Here is a 17,860-nt window from a genome sequence, read left to right as displayed (position 1 = left end):
CATAGAGGTTTTTACAGCGCTGGGTAGAGGTTCCCTGTTAGGAAGGGAAGTCTACACTGTTTTAGTGTAGACTTCATCTTGGAGCCCTGTGTCAGCGTCAGCTGCCTGCAGTTAATTTTTATAGAGCTATTACAGAAACAGCAAGGAACTGAATGTTACAAACATCCACACCACCCTTCTAACAGCAGAGGAAGAAAGTACACCAAATTGTAAATGAGTAATTTGAGGGGTTTCCAGATGCAATTGGAGGAACTTCTTGGAGAACTGACTAGAACTAGTAAGAAGAGAGGAAATGCTATTTTTGGTCTAGGGACCACAGATGAACTTAAACTTAATGCTGGGGCTTAGTCACTGCTAGTATTTCTGCCATCCACCCCGGTGCTGCTCAGTACTGGTACAATGAAATGAGATGGTTTAAACATGAACCAAGCTCAACGGCAGGATAAAGGCTAATTGCCTGTTTTACAGGGGTAGAGCTCCACTCTGTATATTCATCAACTAGACCCTAAAGCCACATGCCTAAGTTGCTACTCGGTCACATACTGCCACTGGGGCAGTGGAAAGACTAGGGAATGATTTATTTCTAAATCTGAAAAATGCCCCAAATTCACACCCCCTCCATCCCCCCTTTACTACTCATCACTTGTCCATTACCCATTCTACACACAAAGCAGCTGCATCTTTGATGCACCTTGCATAAGAGACAAACACAGCCAGCATTTATAACAGCATAACATTCACATTTCTATGGACAGGTTCCATGTCCTTGACTTGCAAGGTTTTACTTTAGCTGCTATGGAAGGGGTGGTATTTTTCTACCTTCCCTTGTGCCTGAAAGTAGTATCAAGTTTCAGTGAATGGTGTTGCAGTTCCCTTCCCCCCACTCCCCTCCCCATCTTGAATCCTAGTATTTAGGTCACTGCTACAGGAAAGGAATGAAGTTCTTTTTTTGTAAATAGGCACCATTCAGCCTAGAAGGGACCTCAGTGAGTCCTGGCAGCTTTAGCCTCTCTCAGGCTGATTGTTCTGCCTGAACGTTCACCTTTAGTGCTTAAGTCAACAATGCAGTTCTTTGAAAGAACGGTTAAGGGATATCTGAAGTTCTGCTTCAGCTAAACCCTTTGAGTGTGACAACCTCAAAAGGGTGCTTTATTCAAGCCTGGTTACTGCCAGTAGACATATTTACCTCAGTGATGCACATCAGGAATGTTGATCTAGTGCTAGTGGCTCATTTAAGATGACCATGTCTTTGGTAATAAGTTATGAGTGTAAAACGATGGTAACCTTCCAACTTGCTGATTATGAAGGCCTTCAGAATCAGGTTTCTAGCCCAGATGATTTACTTTTTACTTCAGAAATCTCGAAAAAGTTATTACCTATAAAGGTAGTGGCTTCATTCTGGAGAGGTAGCTGATGGGAGTATGTCTGCTCTTAAGCAGTAGGTCTGTTCCCAAAACATAATTGTGTACATCAAGGTCAGAACAGAAGAACACCACTTGTCACACTGTAATACTGCAAAACATTATCATGTTACTGGTGAAGTTATTTTGCACACCTACAAGACACAACCAAGCTCTCAATGTTTCTATTAGGAATCCAACCACTGTCCAAAACTGAAGAGAGGGAGAGAAGTGCCATTCTGGGGCAACACAAACCCAGGCTCTGGAAGAATTCCAAGCTCTTACTCAGATTTTAATAAAACTTTAATATCATCGTTTATATTCCTTTCCCAAGATACTAATTACATGAGAACAATCAAACCTATGTAATCATGCAAAATACCAGGCTTCTTTATTCAGTGTTTAAGTTATCCTGAATATACAAACAATTAGCCAGTTATGAAGTGGAAATAGCCAGTATTTGTACTTTAGAAGATTTACACCCATAACACATTTCGGTTCATGCTCCCAAAACACATCCCATTGTTTGGCTTAGTACTATACACAAGGAACAGCCCAGTGCTTTCACTCCCAACAGAAGCAAAACTGTTACCTTTCTTAGCATGGCCTGTGTTGTTCATGGCTCCGCAGTTATTTACACTCATTCACTAACACTGCAGCGTAATGCACCCTTCCCAGAAAGCAGCTGTGATTTCACCTCTTTGTGAGCTCTTGACATGTGAAAGAAGTGACAATGCTTCAGAAAATCATGCAAGAAACTTCACATCCACTTTCTGGTAAAATACTTCAAGTGGTGAAGGAATATGATCAGTGAAGCAATAATAAGGGACATGAGAAAACACTGCTCATCTCTTTGTACATGCGCATGGCAGCTTGGATTTGCCTGGCTGCCTAATACTGCAGTTCTCCTCTCCCAGTTTATTGCAGGACTTCAACTGATTGGAAACCAACACGATTTTCTAGTTACCTGCCAATATCCCAAACTGCTGGAGCAACGCTTCTTTTAAGGTGGAGTGTTTCTGGACATCTGCTTTCCACAAAATGACAAACAGAATACATGTGATACAGCTGCTTGCTTTTGCCTCAGAGACAAAAAGATAACACTTCCAGAAAGAACAGGTATTATTTCTCCCAAACTTCTTTGGCATTTTTGAAAACTCCAAATACTTTGAAGGTAGCTGCTGGCATCATACCAGAGCAAAAGGTTTTCTTTAGCTTCTGAATCAGTTCCCATTTAATTTGGGCAAAAGATTCTGATAGACACCTCTATTTCAGTTTTGGGGTAGGTCTTTGTTTGCCAGGGGTGGGAGGGGATGCTCAAAACCAGTCTGAAAAATCTCAGCTTTCGGTATCATCTGACTCCATTTCTTCTCACCACAATAGTCCCTGCTGCAATGTCATAGGCTGTTCTGTTATGCTGGAAAAACAGCAGCGTAATGAATGCAGGGAAAAATGAAGCAATAGAAAAATTCTTGATCAAAGCTCGTATTGTGGACCTGAAATGAGAGGAAAACATTCAGTACCTGTTTATATTAGTAGTTAATCAAGATCTCCAGAGTTCAAAGATTATTTTACCACCCAACCCGAAAACCCTTCACAATTGAATAATTATTTTACTCTTTGAGCACAGAATCCAACAATAGCTCTTGCAATCTAATTATTGCAAAGGGCAATAATGAAGCAATGGTTTCTTTCCTTCCCAGTTACACACTTCCCCCACTGCTAGTCTGAATGCAAGGTGGCCGAGCTGAGAGCACTTACGTTGTCATGCTGACATTAGAGGATGGAATGACTAACACACGGCTGGGCGCAATGAGCACTGACGTATCACACGTCACAACGCGCAGTCCAAGCAGGAATTTCCCTGGGGTTGCTCCACCTGCACCCCAAATACAGATTATCTGGAAAAGGAAAGTTATTTCAATTCCACATGCCACCACACTGTCGACTGGGCTCTGGGCAATGTGGTTTTCCTCCGAACTACTGAAAAGTGGGTTTACTTTATAGGCTAACTGTTGAATAAATGTCAATCGTAATTGACAACTATTAATTAAAGAACTAATGTTTATGAGTAGTTACCTCATAGAAGCAGACTAACAATCTGTAGATGAGAGCTACCACCATCATTTTCTGCAAATCTTCCATGGATGTATCTTCATCTATCTCTTCTATGATGTAATGCATGGCAAATTTAGAGATATCCCTGCACAAAATAAGAACAGCCTTTAAAACTTCCTTGTCCTGGCATCAGTATTACCCCTTTAATGCTGCAATTCACTCCTTCAGTTTTGGTATTAGTAGAAGAACAAAAGCTCCTTAGCCTCTCTGATACTAAACAAGCCATTGAAATTCAGAACACTAGGTCTCCTGAGTTGCTGCCTAGTTTTGGTCCTTTCCATTGAGCAAAGATCATTCTTTATTACCACTTGTGTGCAACATTATTCCTGGGTAGTGAGCTGCAGAACTGCTGTGAAAATTCTCACACTTCTTTGGAGACAAACAAGATTCTGCCTGTGATTGCCTAAATCTCTTTCTTAAAAGGAACTCCCAAGGAAAAAGAAATGGCAGCACTCTTCTCCAGAAATGCAAGCTAGAAGTTGCAAGCCTTCCTAAGAAAGCAAGGGAGAACAAATCTCCTTCTGTATGATCAGGGATCCTTATTCTCTGTAGACTACTGTTCGCCATACTCCTCCAGAGGCAAGCACCCTGGCATGCAAGAAGTTTTTAATCTAAAGTAACCAAAAACCTTCAGCTGTTTCCCTGACAAACCTGCACAAAGCATCAATCTCAAGTCAGCTGGGTATTTTCACAAGATAAACTTGACAGATTTAGCATTCTCATCTGATACCCAGAATGGACAAACTTGGAACAGGTATTTACGCAAGGACTTTTCACTCATGGACCTAAGTTGCATAGGTAAGTGCAGTCCTACCACACAGAATCATAACAGTTGGCAAAAACCTGCAAGATCATCAAGTCCAACTGTTAACACCACCAAGCCCACCACTAAGCCATGGCCCTCAGTATCACATCTACATGCTTTTTTTGTACAGTTCCAGGGATGCTGATTCCACCACTGCACTGGGCAGCTACTTCCAATGCTCAACCATTCTTCCAATAAAGAAGTTTTTCCCTCATACCCAACCTAGACCTTCCCTGGTGCAACTTGAGTCTATTTCCAGTTATCCTCTCTCGCTTGTCAGATGAGACCAACACCCAACTCGCTACAACCTCCTTTTATATATTTGCAGAGAGCAAGAAAGTCTCTCCTGAGCCTACTTTTCTCCAGGCCAAACAACTCCAGTTCCCTCAACCACTCCTAAGACCCTTCACCACCTTTGTTACCTGCTCCAGCACCTCAATGTCCTTTTTTCTAGTGGGTGAGGAATTTAAAACAGTCCATCTCATTCGTACTACTTGCCCTCCTCTTTATCCAGACTTCAGGATCAAAAAAGATAAGGAATTAAGAAACCAGTGCAGCACAAGCTTCATTCCCTTCAATACCACCTTATCCCAAAGTCTGCCTTGAGCCTGTATTTTTTTCTATGACAACACCTCAGCCTAACCTTTAGCACTCCTTGAATATACTGGAAATTAACTGAAAGAGTCCCTCTCTTATTCACCTTCACTACATTACAGCAGCAATATCCATACCGTTGGTCCCCATCTTTCCAATGCTTCACTTCGTATCATTCTCAGCCTACTAAAACCACAATGGAAACACAAGCTGTCAGGTTAGACCTGGAGGGTTTGTCAAGTAGCAGAACTGAGTTAGGCATTTTGTCACATGCTTATCTGAACAAAAGACACTGACCATTTACATTGACATATTTATTGGTTGGGTTTTACCATCTTCTAGCACCTTTCAAGCAGCAGTTTAAGGCATCTGAAAGATGTTATCTGTATATTATTTACTTACAACCAGCCAGCATTTAGAAGGTTCTTTAGCAGAAAACTTGGGATTCTGAAACATTTGCACATAATGGAATTACTGACTACATCAAGCTCTCATCTGATGAAACCAAAATATTTGATTATACTAACCCAAAGCAGAGCAACCAAATGAGCTATAGAATAAGGTATCTACAATTAAAGAAGCAGATAAAAAAGAAACAGTCTTTGAAATGAATTACCAGATTCAAGTATAAAAAGTGAAAGAAATGAAGAATCTTTTGGTCTAGGATAAAGTTGATATGATGTTTAATCATACTTTAAGAAATCCAGGTTCTGCCCATTAAAGACTGCAGCACAGCAGCATTCCCAGACATACTTCAAATATAGAACCTTATCTGCCATGCAGAATCTTTTGTGTGGGTTAACATTGTTTTGGCCACAAATCTAAAACACAGCACCACAGGAGATGCTATGAGGAAAGTTAACCCCATCCCAGCCAGATCCAGTGTATTTTTAAAGGCTGTTTAAACCTCCCCAGGTTAATTTGTCAGTGGGTTTTGTTGTTTGTTTTTTAACGTTTTAAAAGAACTTTTAAAACATCTTGCAACTGCCCCCCAAGTAAGAGTGTGAATCTAATCTACTCTCAGTAAGGAGTCTGTAAGCCTATGAAGGCACCTGTACAAATTCTTTGGTTCCATCAGTTGACTCTGAATCAGGAAGTATTTGAAAGGAGGTGAACCTCTTGGTGCTTCCTCCTCAGCTTTTGACAGCTATTAAATACCACTTAGGAACACCACATATACATCACCACACCTCAAAGAGCTTAATGCTGTATATAGCAAAACTTTAAGTTGTTCAACTTACTTTATTCCACTGAGGTGCATAATACTTAAAACAATGGCTGCCTTTATAAAGAAGAGAATAAAAAAATCCACCATCTCTGCTATGAACCTGTGTGCCAGGGAAGGGATCATGAATTCCCGACCTGTAACAGAAACAGTGAACATTACCTAGATGTTACTGCACTAACACAAAGTGTCACCTAAGGAACATTTCATATTAACTTCACTGCAAGAACATAATCAAGACTTTGATTTCCACTTACATCTTCAAGAAGACTTTTTATTCACACATTTTTAGATGTTATCTGAATTGTTTGAGTCATAAGAACCTTCTTATATGAAGCCCAACCCTTAGAGAACCGAGTCCCCTCATAATTAGGATTGCAGGCAAAATTCTACCCTGCTAGAGAACTGATGAACATTGAAGGTCCATCAATTTTTGAAATGCTTTTGTTTAGAAAAGCCTCATAGAGAACAGATTTCAGTAAATCTGAGACCTCAGATAAAAGAAAAACTAGATCTCAGATCTACCCCAACTTTTCTATTAGCAGCAAGGATTCCCTATCTACCAAACACCAGCTCTCTGAAAGTAAAACACAGCTTGTTTTGTCTCCAGTCAGACCCAGATACAGAAGAGGATGAAAGTATTAGTCATACCTGACATAATCATTCCTATAGACCTAGTTACTATAATACAACACAGCCTGCTGCCCTCGCATGAGCCAGAAAATGTAACACATTTGTCCCGTTTAATTAATCAAGTGCAAACAGGGGCAAAGTAAGTAGTCACAGTTACAAGCTTTTGCTGCTAATGCTACCTCAAACGATTAAAGCAGACAAAACATTAAAGAGTATCTTAGAAAGTTTTCAAGGAATAATGTTGCAAAACAATTTCAGACGGACCCATCCACCCAAAGTATAAACTTGACTCTGGCATGAAATCAGCAAGGCCCTGCATCAAAACTTCATGTAGAAACTGCCAAGTAGAATCATTTAGAATTGTCTTGTTGGAAAAGACCTTCAAGATCATCTAGTCCAAACACTCTTAGATGCAACTTGTGGGGAATAGTGACTGGAGTTGTTAGTGTCTCTGAGAATGTCCACCCACACACAGAAAGGACAGAAGGAAAGAGGGAAGAAAATAATTTCTCTCTGATTCCAAAAACTATCCTCAGATGTCACTTTGAACTAAGCCTTCGCAGCTCAGCTGCTGGGACTGACACTGCCATCCCTGGCTTCACAAGCTGTGCAAGCCAAAAGCCCGTGGCACTTGGATACTTTTTGTAATTAAGCAGTGATTAGGTAAGAGCAAGTTCTTATTTAACATACCTTGCTTTATATATCTTTGTTTCACATCTGTTTTACTGTTCTCTGCATCAACATTATCAATTAGAATGGCATACATCTATAACACTAAAATGGATCAAGTTTTGTCAAAGCACATCAAACTTGTCAATTAAAAGCTAACTGGATTTTTTTTTGTTACCAAAGTCAGAAAGGAGCACAGTCAGTCTCCCAGCCCTGGCTTAAGCAAACAGCACCAGACAAAAAGTGTTCATTTGCTCTGTTCAAAGGAGCATGTCTGCCGAATTTAGGGGCATTGTTTCAGTTGGAATACATACTATTCAATGACCGAATAGGGGTGAAGCTAAGTGAGGCTAAAATATTAAGTACTCAAATTATGCTAAACTCCATTATATTAAGACACTCTGGTAACCCTCAGACTCTGGCAGATTTCCATTGCAGCAATGTGAGATCTGCCTCATAGTGGGAAGCCATTCTTTTGCCAGAAGTTACTATTTCAACATCAGGGAGAGCCAAACACAACATGCATCCATCTCAGCTCCAAGTCTAGGATTGTACATCAAATCAGTAATAAAGACAAATTTCCAGCAGTCACCACAGGGCAGCTGAGGCTTGGATGCACTTTCTGCCCTGCTGTTGCCTCCAGAAGAGCAGCTATCTCCTGCAGTAAGGCAGGGAGGGCCAAGAGGAGGAAAAATGTCAAGCCATGAGGACCATGCACAAGAGGGCTGCTAATATTGGTGCTCTAGCATTTGTCTGCAGGCAGACTGAGTGGCAAGAGGCAGTTACCAATTCCACCTTTTGACATCCCAGTTTGAAACTGGCAACATTAACTGTCACTTACTTCAGCTTACGTAAGCACACTGGGTTGTAAACTGCAGTGGTGTAGGGACAGATATGACCTGCCCCGCCAAGCCTGCTGGGTGGGCAATAATCTGCAGCAGAAAAGAAGGAGCAGTAATCGCTTTAACTGTTCCAGAGAGATCCATCTGCAATCTGGAGCCAAAGTACTGGCACAACAGTCTTTGTTTATATTTGTACTGTATCACTGTACTACATACAGAGCTCCCTGAAGAAGGCCAGGCACTGCAACAGTATTTAGCATTCAGAATAACCACGTTCAGCAGCATGAAATGCTGTTCATGCCTTAAATTACCTTTAACATACAGAATTAATTCAGCAAAAGCTAGATAAGAAATACAAGAATCATCTCAGTCTAACCTTTGTCCCTATCCTTCCTTTCAATGCCTCTTTATAAGCACTCTATAAACACAGAATCGGGGCACAACTGAAGAAAATAGTCCTTGGGCTTATAATCTTGTTTAAACAACATCTGCTCAGAACTACATGAAAGAAGCAAGCACAGAAGACAGATTCCCTTCTAAAGAAACAAAAAGCAACTAAACGTTCTCCCCTCACATCTAGCTGCTGTTACAGACTTGTAATGCTGTACTTCGCCCTAAAGAAAGAGAGATCTGGCTCGCCTCCCAAGTCCTTCAGCAGTCTTTTCCTCTCTGTGGTTTTCTACCGTTATTCAAGGTGCTACCAAACATCCTGACAATGTCACCTAAGTGCTCCTCAGCGTGTAAAGAAACGTTTGAGCTCCAGGTTTTATCGCTGATGAGATCAGAGTAAATTTGTCTTGCACTCAAACAAATACAAACAGAAGCACTGTTCTGTACAGTCCTCATATTTATGGCGTAACATACTTCTGTTTACCTCGGGTCCTGCTGCTAGCTTGTGAAATGTAAGCATGTTTTAATGAAACTGAAGCAGAGAAATACAGTTATTTTATCCAAGCACCAACAGCCCATTAAAACAGACAAAGTTAGTTTAGATGTCTTTGTCCCAACAGGCTACTAGATGCATGACAAGCCTGTGACCACACTGGGAAACTTGTTCCATGTCCATGTAAGATGTTTTCAAGCACTAACATTACAGCCTATGCACACACGTCAACCCTCTCAAATATGATTATGGATTAAGCTCTGGATTTACAAACTCGATATTTGGGCTGTCACTTTTTACAAGACACAGCTACATGCCCAGGTTTGCAGCTCACAGAAGCGCAGCGACCCCCACCGTTGCCAACCCCCCACCTTCTTTCTCGAGATTCCATTTCCTCAGGGGCTGGAGGCACTGCGGCCGGGAAGTCAACGGGCACCAGGGGTGGCGACGGCTCCGCCCCAGCCCCTTGCCCACCCTTCACCGGGAGCTCGGGCGCTGCCAGCCGCCTCCCCACGGTTCCCAAGAGCCAGGCCGGCCGCCTCCTTTCTACCCACTCGAAGCGAAGAAACCCAGACCGCCCGCCCTTACCTGCTGGCCGCCCCGTCTCCCTGGGGGCGCCGCTGCCGCTGGTGCCGACGGGGCTGCTGGCGGCCGTTCTGGGAAGAGGGGCCAACCTGCCCGCCGCTCCCGGCCAAGCGGGGGTGGCGGCGGAGGCTGCGGCGCGGGGCCCCGGCCCAGCGGTGGGCGTGGGGACCGGCGCCGGAGCGAAGAGGTAGAAGGGGCTGTAGTAAGCGGCGGCGGCCACCCCTGGCGGCGGTGCGGCGACGCGAGGGGGGCCGTTGGCGTAGGCGGGCGCGGCGGAGGCGGCAAGAAGGGCGGGCAGGCAGCTCTGCCAGCTGAGATACCCGCAGTACGAGTCCCAGAGCCATTGGTGCACCCGCCGCGCGTATTCCGCCGCGCTCAGGGGCTTCGCTCCGCCGCCCTCGCCCACAGCGGCCGCCAGAGGGGAGCACGGCGGTGACGACGACGCGGCCTCCCCTCTAGCGACGCTGTCGCTCTTCTCGCTGTCGCCCTCCGCCATCGCTGCCGCCCCAGCGCCAGCCCGGCCCGCGCCTGGCTCCGGTATCTCCTCCATCCTCTGTGACACTGATCGTCGGCGCTCAGTGCGCCTGCGCCGGGGAAGCACCTCGCCTCTCCCACTCGCGGCGGAGGAGGAGGGTAGCAGGGAAGAGGACGAATCCTAGACACGCAGTTTGACGAGGAGCGTACCACCCTCCGGCAAACTCGCTTCTGCCGTTGCGACAAGGAACCAGCTTCTTCCCCCCACGGTGAGTTGGTATCGCCGAGTGCTGAGGCAGGGACGCAGTCTGCCAGGGCGGTTCCAAGCGCGGTCACAGCGGAGCGTTGCTCTGTAAGCGCCTTGTGCGCAGTGCTGACCGCCCTCTTAAGAGGGCTCTGGGTAGCTGAGCCCGCGGAGTGGGTGCGTAGTTTTGTCTTTAGCACAAACACCAGCGTCCGCGTCTCCGCCCCCGGCGGTTCCTCCCGCAGTCGCCGGCCCTTGGAGGCAGGGCGGGAAGCTGCCATCCCCTCACGGAGAGAAGCGGTGGCAGTGCTGCGCCCGCGCCTCTCTTGGCCGCTCCCTGACAGCAAGTCGCTCCTCAGTCAAACCCCAAGCCCTGGTTTGGGAGCCGGACAGCAGCTGTGAAAGCTGACCTTGGATGGTGGGGTTACCAGCTCCAGCACGGTGTTCTAGGTGTGGAAGACGAGCCTCCCAGCTTCTGCGTGGGTCTTTGTTTCCGTAAGGCTCACCCCACTCTGAACGGGCACGCTGAGGGGCCAGGGAGTGGATTTATGTCTCTGAGACTTCCTGTTCTTACAGCTGGCTTCTGAATTGTCTCAGTTCACCTGCCCTGGGCACGGGGGCTGGACTAGACGATTATCCTGGGTTAACACAGCCCGATCTTACAACTCCCCCATACAGACGGGAGGAAAAGTAACGCAAAAAACCCTCTAGGCTGAAATAAAAGAGTTTTACTGGAGATGATAATAGTACACAATTCCTTTAGCCTATTTGCAGACAAGCGCTGCAGAATACAGAAGCGGCACCAGAAGCCAGCGACCTAGCTCCACCCCACCAAACGGCATCTCGTCTAGCAGGGAAGACCAACACCCCAAAACCGAAAGCAGCAACTGGACCGGAAAGCCTCTCATGTTACAATCTGAACTTCAGACCCCATGATACTTTGCTCTAGCCAGCACTTTCATTTTGAAGCTAGCGTGACAGCAGCACGGTGTTGAATATCAGCAGCAGATTCAACTCAATCCATGACGTTGATCTCCAGAATTCCCTTTCAGCGCCTACGATTCTCTGTGAATAAGTCTGTGAATAAGGCACTGCTTTGCTTTGCTTCTTAGCAGGTGCAGCTGGACAAACTTCTCTGCTCTTCCACTCACTGCCACCTGTGATTGCAGCTGTTGATCCTGACCTTTAGCAACTTTGTCTTTGCTATGGGATTTAAAATTCTCCTGAGAGGGAAAAGGTGTTAACCTGTACTGCTTTACTTCTGCAGTTTGATTTTGTCTAAATGTTGCTTTCTTTTCATCTCCCCCTTTTCATCTTTTTCCGTGTCACGTCCTGGTCTTCCTGTGCAAAAACACTGAACAGAGAGCCAGTAGCCATACAGAAAGTTTAAACTTCAATGTTCTATGAAGGGTAACATTTAAGGTATAATTAAGCATCTCAACCATACCACAAGTTCCATAAAACACAGAGGTATACATAGCTCCATGCTGAATGAGCTAGTGATATATAAACATGCACCATCACTTTTAACACAGCAAATAGTACAGCTGAAAACCCCCAAGTTTCTCCTTTTCTCTGACCAAATACATCATTCTTCTGTGCAACTCAAACTCATTTAAAAATTAAGTAATTTCTGTGGTGTGAGTCTGTCTTGTAGACCAGCAGAGGTGAACTGACAAAGTGCTTAGCAAATAATCCAAAGCACCTTTATTAACTACAGTTAGGTTAGGTGCTGGCATTCATTTTGTAGGTATGGTTGTGATTACACTGGCATGTGTTTTGTAGCCCAAACCTTGGTGAAATCTACATAGGTAAATGATTTGGGAATCTCAGCAATTTTTACCATGATCAAGAAGGACAGTGAAGAATCAGAAAGGGAAGGCAGACAATTGTGTAAAAGAAAAACATAGTCTTAAACCAGCTATTGGCTTCCAACAGAAAAGCTGTCTTGGAAAACTGGCAGTAAAGTAGCATAACAGAGCTTCTTTTATAATATTTCAATTTATTTATAATATTTCAATCTTCTTTCATCAGCTGCAGTCTAGTTTATGAAGACCCACACATTTTGCAAGTATTGAGATTCTTCTCTTCTGGAATGCATGTGATAAAGGCTGTTACAAAAGTGCTTACCAGTGATGTGGAACTCATAGATTCGACTTTTGGTGGCAGAGTCATGTTTCATTGTTGTGTCAGATTGGCACATTTGCTATGGGAGTACTTAGAATCTTCTGCAGCCCCATCTTCTCCCTGCTTTGCTTTCCCTTGAGAGCAGAGCCAGACGGGAGATAATCTAGGGTAGTTCATTGTATCGATTGATGAAAAAAATTGGCTGAGTGCCTTGGCAGTTAAATATCCTTTTTTCTATAAATGAGATTTAGGCATGAGGCAATGTTTTGAAATAGATCAAAAGACAGAGGAAAGCACCTTAAAGCTGATATTGCAATAATTAAAGTTTAAGGAAAATCTGGAATCCCATCTTAAGCTCTTTAAGTGTAGGCAATGCTGAAAAGGCATAGGAATAGGAAGTAGTAGAACACTGGTCTGCTGCAAATCTAACTGTTGTTCAGAGGTACAGAGATGTATCTGCTAATTTTTGATAGGCATTGTAGCGTCTTGTGTTCAAGGCAGGATTTTAAGCAATCTTGAAACCCAAGGAATGAGTGCATCTGAGTGGAAGAAACTGAAGTTCAATTTCTTCTTTTTGCTTGGGGGATGCAGATGACATCTGGATCCTATTGAAGTGTTCTAATAATAGGCACGCTTTTGAAGAGTGCTTGGATGAAAGATGTTGGACATTAATCAACAGTAACTTCTTGTCATTCCAAAGTGGTTAATTATTGTTGTGCCCAGTAGGCTACTTATAGTCATACTATTTAAACATTTCTGTCAAGTGTGTATATCCATGTACGGAATCAAATTAATGCAAATCTTGGTTAAAAAGATTCTTATCCCTGAAACATACAGAGTCTCTGAAGAATGAGAACTTTACCCCTTGTTGGGGCAAGCAGCCAGGTACAGAACATGAAATTTGAGCCAAACCCCAAATATGTGCACTTGCATAAATATCAAGTAAAACACTGTGTGTTTCAGTTTAGAAAATGCCACAACTGTCTCCCAAATTAAGTCAATTTAGTCTTCCACTCTGAAACTCATCTGACTCATCCAGCTGAGGATTTTGGGCAAGGGGCAATGGGCACAAACTGGAGCGCAGGAAGTTCCACCTAAACATGAGGAAAAATGTCTTTGAGAGTGACAGTGCACCGGAACAGGCTGCCCAGAGGGCTCCTGGAGTCTCCTCTGCAGACTTTCAAAACTCGCCTGGACACAATCCTGAGCAGCCTGCTGTGGGTGATTCTGCCTTAGCAGGGAGGGTTGGACCAGATCCTCTCCAGAGGTCCCTTCCAACCCCAACCACATTGGTATTCTGTGGTTCTGTGAGAGATTTGCTCTAAAAGCTACCGTGGTCCACAGAGAGACATTTCGTTTCTCTACATACAACTTCAGGTGTAATACAGACAGAAAACAGAATTTTCATAGTCACAGTTGATAAAAAGGCCATAGCAAATGAGCCAGAGGAAAAAGAACTTTTCCCCAAACTGTTTTGGAAGTTGTGTGTAAACACCTTTATTTTCCTTTTTCCTTGACTTGGTTTGAATGAAGAGTAACTGGAAAAATAGCTTTACTCAGGAGTGTGGCACTTTGAAGCCTTACCAGTTACCCAATTCCCTATCAAGTTCTTCAGTGTTCCCAGAGAGGAAAAAACAAGTGTGCTTCTGCTGAAGCAGCACTGGAACTATGGGTTCAGAGATGAAGAGTCTTTGGTGGTCAGTGGTTATCAGTTTGGGGTATTTGGCAGGCAGAAAGACTTAGGTTAAGCCCAGAAGATCACCACTGGGTTTTAGGTGGTGGGGTAGGGAGTGCTTTTCTGTTTGATAAAAAATTGACACCGAAAAATTCTTTTTTTCCAGGTTATTTCTACCATAAGAGGAAGCAGGACCTTGTTTTCTCATAGTCATAATGTTCCTTGGTAAGTGTTATTTATGATTTTTATCTAATGATTGTTTTATATATCAGGGGCCTGTTTATGGGCACCTTCTGAGGGAAGCAGGTACTTCCGGGCATTGTTTTCACAGCAGGGTGCCCAGATCACCTTTGGCAGGGAGCTGAATCTGTCTTGCATGCTCTTGATAATGGCTCTGCTTGCTGGCCTGTCACGTCTATTTGTCTGGACACAGCTGCTTCCACGTTTCAGAGGAAGCCCAGCTGGAGAGCACATCAGGAGAGTGCTCTAAGGATGCATGGTGAATTGAGTCCCTGAAGGATTTGAAATGGACAAATGCTTGATCTTTGGATAAGAAGTGTGATGCAGGGGGTTATGAATATGCATATAGTACAGAAACATTGGTGGATCTCATACAGATCCAGATACAGTGAGGGCTCAGAAATGGTTTGTCTGGATAACACCTATGGCACTGGGAACCCTTAGCAAGTGCCTAATTCCCTAGGACATTGAATAGATTTCTGGTTTTCAAAGGCAGGCTCAAAATTTCTTACTCCTTTGCCTGTAGCTCTGTTTGATATTACTTAAGTTTAATCAGATTTTTTTTCCTTACACGTTCTTTTAATGAAGATATACTGAGCAGTGGTCAGAGAACCAAAAAATCCAATTAATTATTGGTAACAAGTAGTTGTTTTTTTCTTCTTCTTTTGTGCCAATCAAACTTTCTCCTTTTACTTAGATGCTAATTTCAAAATCAAAGTCATCCTGAAATCTTCTTACAGTGACTTTCAGAGAGTAGACTTTCCCAGTTCTTTCGACAGTGTCCAGATCTTGTGCAAATGCTGTAGTCCAGCCTTTTGGACTCTCAAAGCCGCTCAGGGCCTAGGCGTCAGCTGGGTTCTGCCATCTGCTGGATACATGGAGTCACTACCTCAGTATTTCTGATTGCCTTGAATTCTTAGTAACCAATATTCTAAATAACTAAGCAAAGTGTCATGGAAGCACAGAAGGGTTGAGGTTGGTAGGGACATCTGGAATTCATCTGGTCCAACCGACTGTTCAGTCTGGGCCACCTGAAAAGGGTCACCCAGGACCATTTTCCATGTGGCTTTTGAATATCACTGAGGAGGGGGACTCTGCCACCATTCTAGGCAACCTGTGCCAGTGTTCAGTCACTGGCACAGTGAAAAAGTGTTTCCTGCTGTTCAGAAGGAATCTCCTGTGTTCCAGTTTGTGCCTATTGCCTCCTGTCTTGTCACTGGGCACCACTGAGGACAGCCTGGCTCTGTCCTCCTTGCACTCTCCCTTCAGGTAATTATACACATTTACAGATCTCCCCTGAGCTATTTCTTCCCCAGGCTGAACAGCCCCAGCTCTGACACCCTTTTCTCAAAGGAGAGATGGTCCAGTCCCTTCACCAGTGGTTCCATGTCTGTCTTTTACTGGGGAGCCCAGAACTGGACACAGCACTCCTCATCAGTGCCAAGTAGAGGGAAAGGATGACCTGCCTCAACCTGCTGGTAAAGCTCCTCCTTTTGCAGCCCAGAACACCATTAGCTGCCTTTGCCAGAGGGGCACTTCACTGGCTCATGTTCAACTGGGTGTCCACCATGACTCCCAGGTCCTTTTCTGCCAAGCAGCTCACCAGGTGGGCAGTGTCCAGCATATACTGGTGCATGGGCTGGTTGTTACCCAGGTGGAGTACTTTGCACCTCCCCTTGTTGAACTTCATGAGGTACTTATAGAGAGTATTTCATGAGTACTTTTACAGATGTTCTATTTAAGAGAATATGAGATTCCTTGAAGATTTTCACAGGCCATTTGGATGTTCAGCAAAAAATTTCCTTTTCTTTACCATGGATTTTGCTCACTGACTCACAGTATCTGTACCAGTGAATATTTGACCTATGAAGGTTTATAGATATGACCTGGCTAATTGCACCACACATACTTGTTGCATATCAATATATGCACCATTTGCACTGATTCAGGGCACAGCCACAATTTTGGCACAATGTTGAGCATCAAGGAGCATTTTTTATTGTGACAGCACACAGTAAAAATAAATTACTAATAGGCTCTTAGTGATCTCTATATTTAGCAGTTCATTCCTTGCTGGAGTCAACCATTAAACACAGGTCAAGTTTGCTGGTGTACACTTGGTAGACACAACTGATCATGGTTGGGATGATTCATCAAATCATCATTCTGCAGCTTGTGGACCATTTCCACCTCAAGATACTCTTGATTTCTCAGAAAATGAGTTTTAACATGAATTTGTACACAAATCCAGGTAGGGTAGAATCAGAACCTTGGATTTGTTTTGTTAGTGTATTTTTGAAGTCAAAGACATGTTGCAGGGAAGGAACAGTCCAACCTACTGCAAATGTATGAGAGCTATTTTTTATGAGGACCAGAACTAACAAAAGCTGGTGATAGATTTTTTTTTTTTGGTGTCATGTGGCAGTTTAAGAGTACTGGATAAAAGCTCTCTGCATTATTAAATACTCTCCCCCCTATTTTCCTGGTGTCCAGTAACACTTGGACTTGTTAGCCTTTTCTCCAGCTGAAGCAGTTGCCTTGGGTCTGTCTGTGCAAAACCTTTTCCCTTATCATTTACTCCCCTGCCCTCTGACAAAGTTCCTGGGTGTGTTCAGACAGTCAGGCACATACTCTTACTGCAGAAGACTTTGTTCTGTTAAAAAAAAAAAAAATAGAAAAAAAGTACTTGGGTCTTATTTCAGGAACATGAGTGTTTTTGAGCACTAAATGAAGAATCAGACCAGCCATCACACAGTTTGGTTTTGAAGGGGGATTAAATCCCTAGGAGGAACTAAAAGAATTTGCCTGTGTAGTGATTCAGAGCTGTATTGCTGCTTTCTGGTTATTATTAAGCACTTGGTAGTTGTTTTGTATTATGCCTCCAAAGGATTAAGTGGCTTCCTGTTGCTGCATAAAGACTTGATCCCTGGATGAAAACAGGAGTCAGCATTTCAGGGCAAGGTGCTTCAGGATGATATTATTTTATGGAACAAATTATGATTTAGGGACTAGACAACCACAACCCTTCAGTAGTCCTTTTGTTGTGACAAGTGCACAATGCTCATTTTCAGAGCATACCCAAGTGAAATATGGAGTGGACCACCTGTTAGAACAGGATGGACACATCCAAAGCCATCGAGGGAAATAATGGGAAAAGCTAAAAGCAGAAGGCAAACTTGCAGCAGGTTATGGTCACCTCCCTAGACATAATCTCTGGAAGATACAGGTGTATCTAGAAATGAGAATTGAGAAAAGGTTAGTTCTTTGGCTGTCACCAAAGTTATTTGCTTGAAACTTAAGTGTATCTGCTAGCAGGCAGAATACCTGCTGTCCCCTCCCAGGGGCA

The 17,860-nt window shown here is 43.8% G+C and overlaps 2 protein-coding genes and 1 long non-coding RNA gene across 3 annotated transcripts in view; 1 reads left to right on the top strand and 2 right to left on the bottom strand.

The window, feature by feature from the left end:
* Positions 1–17,860, bottom strand: part of CAP2 (cyclase associated actin cytoskeleton regulatory protein 2) — a 307,559-nt gene that overhangs the window by 210,628 nt on the left and 79,071 nt on the right. The gene's annotated exons all lie outside the window — the stretch shown is intronic.
* Positions 1,686–10,316, bottom strand: FAM8A1 (family with sequence similarity 8 member A1). The gene is made up of 5 exons (XM_054164367.1): positions 9,758–10,316; positions 6,159–6,279; positions 3,480–3,603; positions 3,162–3,301; positions 1,686–2,896 (listed from the first exon to the last, which is right to left on the bottom strand). Exons 1-5 carry the CDS (start codon positions 10,302–10,304, stop codon positions 2,752–2,754), a joined length of 1,077 nt encoding a protein of 358 aa, XP_054020342.1. The 5' UTR covers positions 10,305–10,316; the 3' UTR covers positions 1,686–2,751.
* LOC128897440 (uncharacterized) overlaps positions 10,364–17,860 on the top strand; it is a 93,746-nt gene continuing 86,249 nt past the window's right edge. Inside the window, exons 1-2 of the long non-coding RNA XR_008462386.1 lie at positions 10,364–10,497; positions 14,441–14,499. This is a non-coding gene — a long non-coding RNA (uncharacterized LOC128897440). The remainder of the gene's footprint in view (positions 10,498–14,440; positions 14,500–17,860) is intronic.

The sequence above is a fragment of the Dryobates pubescens genome, chromosome 9 (assembly GCF_014839835.1).
Source record: "Dryobates pubescens isolate bDryPub1 chromosome 9, bDryPub1.pri, whole genome shotgun sequence".
In the NCBI taxonomy this organism is placed as follows: Eukaryota; Metazoa; Chordata; class Aves; order Piciformes; family Picidae; genus Dryobates; species Dryobates pubescens.
This window is presented reverse-complemented; position numbering and strand designations above follow the sequence as displayed.

Coding starts and splice junctions, on each gene's coding strand:
- FAM8A1 (XM_054164367.1), bottom strand. CDS start 10,304: ATGGAGGAGATACCGGAGCCAGGCGCGGGCCGGGCTGGCGCTGGGGCG. Junction 6,280..9,757: donor GGAGACGGGGCGGCCAGCAG/GTAAGGGCGGGC, acceptor TTTCTGTTACAG/GTCGGGAATTCATGATCCCT. Junction 3,302..3,479: donor TGTTAGTCTGCTTCTATGAG/GTAACTACTCAT, acceptor TTCCTTTTCCAG/ATAATCTGTATTTGGGGTGC.